This window comes from Bombus vosnesenskii, unplaced genomic scaffold (genome assembly GCF_011952255.1).
Source record: "Bombus vosnesenskii isolate JDL3184/JDL3185 unplaced genomic scaffold, Bvos_JDL3184-5_v1.1 scf7180000013336, whole genome shotgun sequence".
Classification (NCBI taxonomy): Eukaryota; Metazoa; Arthropoda; class Insecta; order Hymenoptera; family Apidae; genus Bombus; species Bombus vosnesenskii.
The window spans coordinates 54,714-67,302 of NW_022882974.1; the positions used below are offsets into that span (position 1 = coordinate 54,714).

The following is a 12,589-nucleotide window of genomic DNA, read 5'->3' on the forward strand; positions in this document are numbered from 1 at the left end:
GGATTCCGTAGTCTATTAATCATTATCAATATATCGTTCTACAAAGAGAAATAAATAGATGTATATATATATATATAGAGAGAGAGAGAGAGAGTGAAGTGGTTCATTTCGCCTTTGAATTATTTTTTCCACGGTAGCGGCACGCAGATGCACAAGCCAGTGCACTGGACGAATCTCAATCCGTTGTGGATGCTGGACGAGATGAAGAAACTGCAGTTCATGTTTCCCTTCAAAACTCTGGAGGACTACATGAAGAGGGCCGGGATAACGAACGGCTACCAAAGCAAGCCCTGCCTCGACCCAGCGGACCCTGAGTGTCCGGAAACCGCGCCCAACAAAAAATCCCAGCAGGTAAGCAAGCAAGCAACCAGGCAACCAAGCAAGCAACCCAACAAACGCACCTTGTCTCCGAGATTGTAGTACCAGCGGAGCCGTGTGTCGACCGATTAAGGTGAAAGTCTTGGCGTGTAATTGTTGATACACGGGTAGTCCCGGCGCGTTTCGTGGCGTCGTCTTTTGATACCGACAAATTCGGATTAAATTGCGCAAAAAGGATGCTCGTAACAGTCGCTGTAAATTAGCTTGGTAAAAAGAAAAAAAAAGAAAAAAGAAAAAAAGAAGGAGGGTACCTTGGAATGTACGAGTTTTCTTGGCGTTCTTTCCTCCTTTTTATTTTTCTATCTTTCTTTCTTCTTTTTTTTGGTTTTGTTTATTTCGTTTACTCGCACCGCGTTGTATTTCTTTCCTTTGGTTTTCTTTTTCTTTTTGTTTCTCTTTCTTTTCTCTTGCGTACGATTATCACGTTCTTCTCTCGTAGGTCAGCCGTAAACTGCGATGATTAGCAGAAGTAAAATCGCTGGCAACAGTAGTAGAATGGTGTTTGACGACTCTGATGAGGCGAAATAGGGGTGAAAACATGGCTTGGCGAGATAGGCTTTTTTTTCTTCGATTAGACGCTCGTCTCAGGAACAGGCTTTTTTTAACTTGGTTTTAGAGAGAATTTTTATTGTCTTTGATACACTTGTGACATGATAACATCTTATATATTAGGTGATTTTCTTGATATATGAACAGAGTATCGGATTAAATGGTATTTCTGCGCATCGTTTAGATATAATTACTTGTCTTTCCTCAGTTTTAACATCAACATTACCAAATGGCCGGTTTCAATGTTCAATGTAAAATTGTACATTTACTGTTATTTCCTTTATTCATCTAATTTTATGTAAGTTCTTATGTTATCCGATTAATCAATTTCTCAATGTTTATTAATATGTTTAAATGTTATTAATTTCTCAATGTTTATTCACAAAACACACGGTTCTTTGGATCTAATTCTTCTGAACTTTTATTACAATCTTTGTTTCTTTTTACGAATACGCTTCGCTATCGAAAACATACAGAGAATGATGCAACACACTGTCAACAATAATTTTATTGGAAAAGTACAGCTACGTTTTAACTTTCAATTTTACTGTTTTAGACATTTTTATTAGGATCTTCGTTTCTTTCTATACTTACACTATACGTAGATCAGCCTCAACTGTAGTTTGATTAGAAAATTAGAAAGTTTCATTAGTTTTGATTCATGAAAACACACAGTTTCTGTCTGAAGCTAATTTTCTAAATTTTTATTATAATATACAAAATCCAAAACATCCGAGGAGGTTGCACGCACGTGGAATTATAATTAGAAAATTAAAACTAAATTTCATCCATGAAAATACGCAATTCCTGCCTCTGTTTAATTAAACAATTTTTTAAATTGTAAATATTTTTACTACAATCTCTGCTTTTTCTCGCACGTTGATGTGGAAAACTATCAAGAACGTTGCACCACACGTGGAATTATAATTAGAAAATTACAACTAAATTTCATCCATAAAAATACGCAATTCCTGCCTCTGTTTAATTAAACAATTTTTTAAATTGTAAATATTTTTACTACAATCTCTGCTTTTTCTCGCACGTTGATATGGAAAACTATTAAGAACGTTGCACCGCACGTGGAATTATAATTAGAAAATTACAACTAAATTTCATCCATAAAAATACGCAATTCCTGCCTCTGTTTAATTAAACAATTTTTTAAATTGTAAATATTTTTACTACAATCTCTGCTTTTTCTCGCACGTTGATATGGAAAACTATTAAGAACGTTGCACCGCACGTGGAATTATAATTAGAAAATTACAACTAAATTTCATCCATAAAAATACACAATTTCTGCCTCTGTCTAATTAAACAATTTTTTAAATAGTTACAATTCATTAAATAGTTACACGATCAGTTACAATTGCAATAAAAAATTGAAACTAGATTCCATCCACGGAAGCACACAATATTTGCCCGCATCTAATTAAAAAAAGGAATCTCTAAAATTGTTACAATTTTCATTATAATCTCCTCCTCTTCTTGCAAATTAGCGCCGACGTGGAAAACTTTCCTCGACCGTGTAATTTAACTGAGACATGAAAACTATGTTTCATTCACAGGAACACGCAAGCCTCGTCTACACGTAATTTCCTTTTAATTAACCTTCTTTACAATTTCCGCTTCCTACTGACGCGAGTTCGCGTCCGGATATCGGTAAGTCCGAAAACTGCAGCGCACGCGTGCACGTGCATTGAGTTTTCTCGATTAACCAGCGGTGTATCCCAAATGGGCAAGTTCGTGACACGCTTGTTACGTCAGAGGCCGCGCGCCGAGACCATTGGCAAACGTGGAGGCAAAAAGCTCGCCAACCGCTTATTAACACGCTTGTTCGTGCGTCAGACGGATCGATGTTATAATTCATAGGGCTACGTGCAATTATGCCGGGTCCGTTTAATAGCCTTAATTCCGTCTTGGCCTCGTTAATGGCGGGATTTATGGCTGCTATCGATCTGTCGTGGGAGGCCAACGCGGTTCAAGCTGATGCACGTAAATAATCGTCTATTGCTATTACGAAACGCTATTGGGAAACGTTCAATTAGAAAGCGATCGACAAGTTGGTAGAGAAGTTGGATGCAGGGTAGTCGACGGTATCAGGCCAGTTGCTGAGCAAAGTTTCCTGAAGTATTCGTCTTTATGCGAGTCAGGCTAATGCGCTGCTGTGTAACGTTTGACAAGAGGGTGGACTAGGACTGTACTGTAATTTGTACTGTAATTTGTACTGTGCAATTTGTCCAGCTGCGTGGAATAACAGCTAAGTGATTGCGGATTTTGTCGTTAGGTGGTATTGAGAAAATCTGCAATCGCTTAGGTGCCAGTCCAATAATTAAAAATATGTAAATTGAAATTTATGAGATGGATGAAAATATATGCAGGATGGAAGGTGATGTGTAAAAATATTACACGAAGCTGTTATTATATTGAAGAAAAAGAAGACAAGTATGAGGAGTTGAGGATGCTGAAGCTTAACGAGCACGAATCGTCAACCTGAGCAATGTTTCAATGTGTGGAAAGGGAAGAACATTTTGGATTGTTAAATTCTTTATTGGAGTTAGGAAGACAGAAGGAAGAATATTCGAGTTGATAGTTGAACGTATGAAGACGCACCATGATAAGTAAAAAATATATTCTAATTACTAAAACTATATTCCAATCCATAGGAAATGTTGAAGTAATTACTTCAAGAATAACTTTTGTATATCCATGACCTGGAGACCGCTGTTGCGAAGAGAATAGAATTTAGTGAAGAAAATTCAAAATAACGAGAGGTCCATATTACTGTGCCCTTGAATATAAATTTTGTTTTTGGGTTACAAGCTCTAGAAACAAAAGAGATATAAGTAGATTTCTATTGCTGTTTCTTGTAGCCTTCAGTTAGAGCTACGCACCAAGGTTAGCTTTTTGGTAATGTTCTTTGCTATAAATATATGAACGTGCTCCCTATCAGCTTCCTATTGTATTGTAACACTGTAAGAGTGAGGATCTGGATCAGCATAAACTATACCTGTACTTATACCTATACTTATTTCAATGTATTTTTCTATTACAATTTCATCCACTCGTTGCTGTATCAGTCAACCTCAACAGAAGATGGTGAAGTTTTTCAAAGAGCAGTGGCGACATGGAGCGATTAAAGTATTAACACTAATCTTACCAGGTCCAGTCGAATGGCAGGTTTGAAAATTTAATTTGAAGTTCTAGATTCGTCCTTGCTTCTTTTCTTCATCTACTTTATGTCAATTTTTATATGCAAAAATTGAACAATTGATTAACCAGATAATAGAAGAATTTACATAAAGCTGGACGAGCAAAAGAAACGACAATGCGCAATTCCAAATGAATTTTGAAACCGGTCATTTGAAGGTCCTGTAAGGTTGGCGTTAAGGAATGCACACTTCCACTGAGAAAGACGTAAAAGATATAAAAACACGAAGAATACAGCGGCCCTGGGAAGAAATAATTTGCACCGTACAATGTTTCCCTTGGAACCAAACACCTTCTTCAAGCAAACTGCAACCCCAGAAATAAATCCCATTGCTCTCGCTTAAATGTAACACTCCGCCATCCACGAAACTGCATTAGAGCGTTGCGTATAAAACGAGGAAGACAAAATGAAGAAAGAAAAGGAAGAGAAAAATGAGAAAACAATTCGTCTTCAGCTCGTAATTCCCTGAAAGTAGACACGGGACAGCGCACTCCAAAATCAAACAGAAATCGCTCGATATCGGTGGCTGCTGTAAATTCGCCAGAAGATTGCAGACGTCTGGCGCGTGTCTGAGAAAATGCCGAAGCAAAGGATCCATCGTATCGCAGCGAAGAAAAGCGTTGGTGGCCCAGTGGTAGGGGAAGGAGGTCAGCTAAAAATTCCTGTCTATCGGCTGGTAGCGTGAGACGTCGCCGGGTCGACGAAATTGCTATCAAAATACCATCTCGTAGCGACGGAATTACCGAGGCTGCGGCGGCTACGATGTAGGGGAAGGCTGCGGATGCCTAAGATTCGTTTCATAGGATCGATGTCCGGAATAACAAGTGGTCACTTGGAATTCCGCGGCTGATGACGACCGGTTGCGCGCACGTAGCGAGTCCGGTAGGTCCTGGACAGCCGCACTCGTCCATTCCGCTTTGATGTCCGCGGCGCGGAGCAGATATTCCGCTGGCCGGAGCCGGCGACCTAGCCGCGGTAATGAATATTTAATTGGCCGTGCTTTGCTTCTTTGTTGCGCCTGTCTCTGTGTGCAGATACACGGCGCGGGCGCGTGCGTGCGTGTTGCATCGTCGCGATCAAAATGGAGAATTTTTTTAGCGCGTGAAAAGTCGGTGGAGAATGCTGATTTCCAAACGGTGGATTCACCAACGGCGACTTCCTGGGGGGGCCGATGGAAGCGCGAGTGGAGGGTAGGAGGAAATACGTGCGGTATCTGCGCCAGGATCTGTAGAACCGGAAGTGCGAGGCAAGCGGGCGTGGAGCGTATTCGTGAAGCACTTGGGGCTCCAGCCTCGGCTTTTTATCGATGGATTGAGTTAGGGGTGGAAGCAATGATCGGGGTTAGGTTTTGGTTTGGGGTAAGTTTGACGATATGGAAGTTGAGCAGTGTTGGTAGACGTTGTTCTTTGAAGAGCGATTTTATGGAATTGTTATTGATATGGATGTTTGTAACGTGATAATGAATCGTGAGAAGGTTTGGTTAATTACTGATAATTGATATTTGATTAAGTGCAAACGTATTGCCCATGATACAGTTTTCAGCTGATTTTTTATGAAATTGAAGAATATAGAAATTAAGAGTCGTATAAAATGCATTGTAGAAGTTGAAATAGATTGTTTGTAACATATTAATGAATCGTAAGAAGGTGTGGTTAATTATTGATAATTGATATTTGATTAAGTGCAAACGTATTGCCCATGATACAGTTTTCAGTTCATTTTTTATGAAATTGAAGAATATAGAAATTAAGAGTCGTATAAAATGCATTGTAGAAGTTGAAATAGATTGTTTATAACATATTAATGAATCGTGAGAAGGTTTGGTTAATTACTGATAATTGATATTTGATTAAGTGCAAACGTATTGCCCATGATACAGTTTTCAGCTGATTTTTTATGAAATTGGAGAATATAGAAATTAAGAGTCGTATAAAATGCATTGTAGAAGTTGAAATAGATTGTTTATAACATATTAATGAATCGTAAGAAGGTGTAGTTAATTACTGATAGTTGATATTTGATTAAGTGCAAACGTATTGCCCATGATACAGTTTTCAGCTGATTTTTTATGAAATTGAAGAATATAGAAATTAAGAGTAGTATAAAATACATACATATAAAAGACAATGTTATTTCCATTACTATATATCCTCAAGTCTTTAAATATTAACTTTTTCAACATGCACCAAAAAGACTTAATTTATTAATGAATATCTATCAATGTTCATAGACATCAAAAATTGATATAATATACTTGTACAATTTAGATGACTCGTATTAAAAGCAACTTCATTATTGGATTCACTCGCGCTCATAATCAATTGGATTTAAGTATTTCCATTTTTACTAAAATATACCGTACAAATGTTCACTTATTAACATTCACACTCAATTATATTTATTGTTGCCACTCGATCTGGCCATTTCTTTCACCAGTGTATTGTCTTGCTTATACTCACACTCAGCTACACTTAAATATTTCTATTTTTATTACCAATTCTTTCGCCAATGTATTGCCTTGCTTATACTCAAACTCAGTTACACTTAAGTATTTCCATTTTTACTAAAACATACCGTACGAATGAATTGACTTATTCATATTCACACTCAACTATATTTGTTGCTACCACTTGATCTTATCAATTCTTTCGCCAGTGTATTGCCTCACTTATACTCACGTTCAGTTATACTTAAGTATTTTCACTTTTATTACCAATTCTTTCGCCAGTGTATTGCCTCATTTATACTCACACTCAGTTACACTTAAGTATTTCCACTTTTATTACCAATTCTTTCGCTAGTGTATTGACTCACTTATACTCATACTCAGTTACACTTAAGTATTTCCACTTTTATTAATCCATATCGTACCAATGAATGCATTCATCGTCAAATGACTCAAATACTTTCTCTGTTACCAATGGATCCTAACTTCCCAATACATTCTCATTCACGACCCTTACTCACACTAACGCTCAGTTACACTTAAGTGTTTCCACTTTTGCAAAAGTATACCGTACACACGAGTTCATTCATTGACATTCACATTCAACTATATTTATTGTTCAACTATATTTATTTATTGTTAATCGACCACTCGATCTTACCAATTCCTTCGTCAGTGTATTGACTCACTTATACTCATACTCAGTTACACCTAAGTATTTCCACTTTTATTAATCCATATCGTACCAATGAATGCATTCATCTTCAAATGACTCAAATACTTTCTCTGTTACCAATGGATCCTAACTTCCCAATACATTCTCATTCACGATCCTTACTCACACTAACGTTCAGTTACACTTAAGTGTTTCCACTTTTGCAAAAATATACCGTACAAACGAGTTCATTCATTGACATTCACATTCAACTATATTTATTGTTCAACTATATTTATTTATTGTTAATCGATCACTCGATCTTACCAATTCTTTCGCCAGTGTATTGACTCACTTATACTCATACTCAGTTACACTTAAGTATTTCCACTTTTATTAATCCATATCGTACCAATGAATGCATTCATCGTCAAATGACTCAAATACTTTCTCTGTTACCAATGGATCCTAACTTCCCAATACATTCTCATTCACGATCCTTACTCACACTAACGCTCAGTTACACTTAAGTGTTTCCACATTTGCAAAAGTATACCGTACAAACGAGTTCATTCATTGACATTCACACTCAACTATATTTATTTATTGTTAATCGACCACTCGATCTTACCAATTCCTTCGTCAGTGTATTGCCTCACTAATACTCACACTCAGTTACACTTAAGTGTCTCCACTTTTATTACCAATTCTTTCGCCAGTTTATTGCCTCACTTATACTCACACTCAGTTACACTTAAGTATTTCCACTTTTATTACCAATTCTTTCGCTAGTGTATTGCCTCACTTATACTCACACTCAGTTACACTTAAGTACTTCCATTTTCACTAAAATATACCGTATTGTCTAATACATTGTCTCGCTCACACTTACGATCAGTTACACCTAAGTATTTCCACTTTTATTAATCCATATCGTACCAATGAATACATTCATCGTCAAATGTCTGAAATACTTTCTTTGTTACCAATGGATCCTAACTTCCCAATACATTCTCATTCACGACCCTTACTCACACTAACGCTCAGTTACACTTAAGTGTTTCCACTTTTGCTAAAATATAGCGTACGAATGAGGTCACTCGTTGTCAGCTACACCCTGATATTTCCATTCTTATCGATCGACCCTATCGGTGCTATTCTTTCGCCAATATATATTGCCTCACACTCGCTCGCATTTCAAACTTCCTGCGCACCGGCACGTTTGCGAAACCAGTCATCGAATATCTTCGGAAATCGCACTTGTACAAAGTTGCAGCCATCGAATGTCCGGCGATTCGCAGGCGAAATTTCAGATGGCCCGATAAGGTACCCTCGGAACGATCAATTTTGGGTCGTAAAATCGTGGACGTAGCAAAGGCGGGAAAGAAAACGGGACAAGTGGACTGCGTTGAATGAAACGATTCCCATGCGAGGATCGGCGAATGCGTATGCGAGTCGCGTGGGCCGCGGCGCTCGGGACCGACATTAAAATAATAAAATCGAGAGATGCGCGTCATTATTGCGCCACGTCGGTGGTCGCTGCCGCTACACACCGGCATTACGTACGCTTTTTCGCCGCCGACACATTACGCGGCCGTCGTTTCGCCCTCATTAACATACGATCTGAATTCCGCGCCTGTCGCGCGTCCACGGATCACGTTCGCGCGTAAAAGCTCGTCCAGGCTGACGGACAATTTACAGGTTTACAGGCAAAGCGGTACAGCTAACGAATAAACAGCTTAGGTTTCCTACGTATTAAATTTATATAAAATATCCAGAATGGGATACTTGTTGTAGTACTATCTAATAAATGAAATAGGTCGTTATTTACGTAGAATTTTGTATAGTTGAAGATCCGCGGCGCAGTATTATAATTTTTATTTATTTCAATTAATCAATTAATTAATTTTATTTATTTCAATTAATTAATTTTATTTATTTTAATTAAATAATTTTATTTATTTTAATTTATTGAATTTGGGATAAAGTTAAAGCTTGATCTAATGATGAATATGTAAAAGTAATAAAAACAATCATAATAATTAGTATATGGTGAATTAATTATACAAATTACTTATTATTTGTTTAAAGTTAAAGCTTGATCTAATAATGAATACGTAAAGGTAATAAAAACAATCATAATAATTAATATATGGTAAATTAATTATACAAATTATTTATTTCATTTTATTCATTGTATAGCAGACTCGAATGAACTAGTATAGTTTTATATACTACACAGAGATAGAGTGCTATGTGTCTACTATATTACAACGTATGCGTAACTATGATTTCACATAGCAATTTTTCCTACTGACAAACAATCTCTTTTTCGTATTTATGGAGACACCTGTGCTCCTTCAATTCCTACCTTTTGTTTCACGTCTTATTGTATGAATCGTGTAAAGGTTTGGTTAATTACTGGTGGTAATTAATGCGAACGTGTTTCCTATACTGCAGTTTTCAAAAAGCCAAGATATAGCATTATTGTTAAAAAGAAAAGCCAAGAAACGATTTCACTACGAACAAAATTGCGCATTATTCGCTGATTAGAAGAAATTAAAATTAAAGAGAAAAATTCTTTTTTCATTGTCGATGATATGTACATGTGGAATATTCTTATTTTCATTTTTCTCTTAAGTAGGAATATTCGCCCCTATTATTACAAATTATTTAAAACAAGCTCAAAGCGCCGGTCGTTATCGTAAAAATCCAATTAATAAGAGATTATATGTTTTTCGCTTTCCAATCGTTAATTTAACATTTTATGTGCCGTTGCGTGGAAATGATTTAAACGCGATATGCGCGGGTTATCTGCTGACAATTGGCCATAAATCTGGAAGAATCTTAACGACGAGTCGCGATCGCTTCTCGGAATATTTTGGATAGGAAGTAGACCCTGTTCGTACGCGGAAACCGCAAAATGACAGGCTTGTCCGTTGAAATTCTAGCGTAATGACGGGTGGAGACGGCGCGGAATGATCTTTGGGAGGAACGTGTAATTAGGGAGAAATTTGGGTTTGATTGATTGCAATTGGTGCTTGGGTGGTTGGTGAACGTGGCCGAGTAGCACGAAATTTCGAGTTGTTCTTTTTTTTTTCTTTCTTTTTCTTTTTCTTTCACGTGGATGGGTTAATTAGGGTAATACGAAGTATTAACGAATTCGCAGCCGATGCTGTAAAATTGCGTTTGTTCTTTTTCCGTAAACTGCAGCTGATTGCCACAGTTCAGGTAGAATTATGCTACCGACGCGACGAGAAGCTTGAAAGCAACGGTGGCTTTTTAATAACACGATTTATGTTTCTTTATTGCAATACAAATTACACAGCGATAAAGAACCAAATATTATATAATACTGATTTCAGTTTTACAAATTAACAAACCGTTCGATCTTCTTGAAATGAAAATTATATTTTTTAGATTTTTGTTTAACTTAGTAATTAAAAATTTCTTCGACTATTTTCGACAATATTGTATTGACAATAAATGTTGACAATGTTGTCTTGATAATATGCATTGACCTTATATGTTGACAGTATGTATTGACAATATATGTTGACAATATGTATTGATAATATATGTTGACAATATGTATTGACTATGTATGTTGACAATACTGTGTTGACAATATATGTTGACAATATGTATTGACCATGTATGTTGACAATATGTATTGACAATATATGTTGACAATGCTGTATTGACAATATATATGTTGACAGTATGTATTGACCAAATATGTTGACAATGTACTATTGACAATATATATTGACAATATGTATTGACAATATATGTTGACAATGCTGTACTGACAATATATGTTGACAGTATGTATTGACAAAATATGTTGACAATGCTGTATTGACAATATATATGTTGACAGTATGTATTGATCAAATATGTTGACAATGTTTTATTGACAATATATGTTGACAGTATGTATTGACTATGTATGTTGACAATATGTATTGATAATATATGTTGACAATATGTATTGACTATGTATGTTGACAATACTGTATTGACAATATATGTTGACAATGCTGTATTGACAATATATATGTTGACAGTATGTATTGACCAAATATGTTGACAATGTTTTATTGACAATATATGTTGACAATATGTATTGACAATATATGTTGACAATGCTGTATTAACAATATATATTGACAGTATGTATTGACAAAACATGTTGGCAATGTTCTATTGGCAATAAATGTTAACGATACTGTATTGGCAATAAATATTGATAATGTCGTGTTGACAATAAATGTTGATAATGTCATATTGACAATATTGTATTGACAGTACATGTTGACAGTATTGTGTCGACAATATATGTTGACAATGTGTATTGATAATACGTGTTGACAATATGTATTGACAATAAATGTTGACATTGTTCTATTAACAATATATGTTCACAATATGTATTGACAATAAATCTTGACATTGTTCTATTGACAATAAATGTTGACAATACTGTGCCGACAGTACATGTTGACGATATGTATTAACAATAAATGTTGACAATGTTGTATTGACAATAGTTGTTGACAGTATGTATTGACAATATATGTTGACAATGTGTATTGACAATGTGTATTGACAATATATGTTGACAATATGTATTGAAAATAAATGTTGACAATATTGTGTCGAAAACATATGTTGACAATATGTATTGACAGTACATGTTGACAATGTTGCATTGACAGTACATGTTGACAGTATCGTGTCGACAACATATGTTGACAATGTGTACTGACAATAAATGTTGACAATATGTATTGACAAATATGTATTGACGATATGTATTGAAAATAAATGTTGACAATATTGTGTTGACAACATATGTTGACAATATGTATTGGCAATAAGTGTTGACTATATTATATTGACAATAAATGTTGACAAGATATATTGACAATAAATGTTGACAATATGTGTTGACAATATGTATTGACAATATATGTTGACAGTATGTATTGACAATACATGTTGACAATATGTGTTGACAATGCAACTATTACCAAGGAGAAATTGTTCCTAATACCTTCGTATATACATCCACAGGAAAGCTTTTCACATTAAACAAACAAAAATGAATATTAATTCATGCTAAAGATACTCATTAGAGACGAACAATGTCGAAGAATTAATCTCGCGATATCAAGATTAACAGCGTGAATACTATGAAAGCACGTAATTCCACGTACCTCCTCTTATGAAAAGATACAGCTCCATCATATTACCTTGTCTTTTCTTCTTCCTTTCTCCTACCTCATCCACTACATCACAAACATATTACCTGTTCACGCGGTCCATAAAGTACAAAGCGACGTAA

The 12,589-nt window shown here is 35.7% G+C and overlaps 1 protein-coding gene across 3 annotated transcripts in view; it reads left to right on the forward strand.

Annotated features, from left to right (window-relative positions):
• LOC117235978 (protein patched) overlaps positions 1-12,589 on the forward strand; it is a 63,813-nt gene that overhangs the window by 38,409 nt on the left and 12,815 nt on the right. For all 3 annotated transcript variants that reach the window (XM_033498522.1, XM_033498523.1, XM_033498525.1), the window contains one exon: positions 138-351. In XM_033498522.1, the coding sequence (XP_033354413.1) occupies positions 138-351 (214 nt within the window). The remainder of the gene's footprint in view (positions 1-137; positions 352-12,589) is intronic.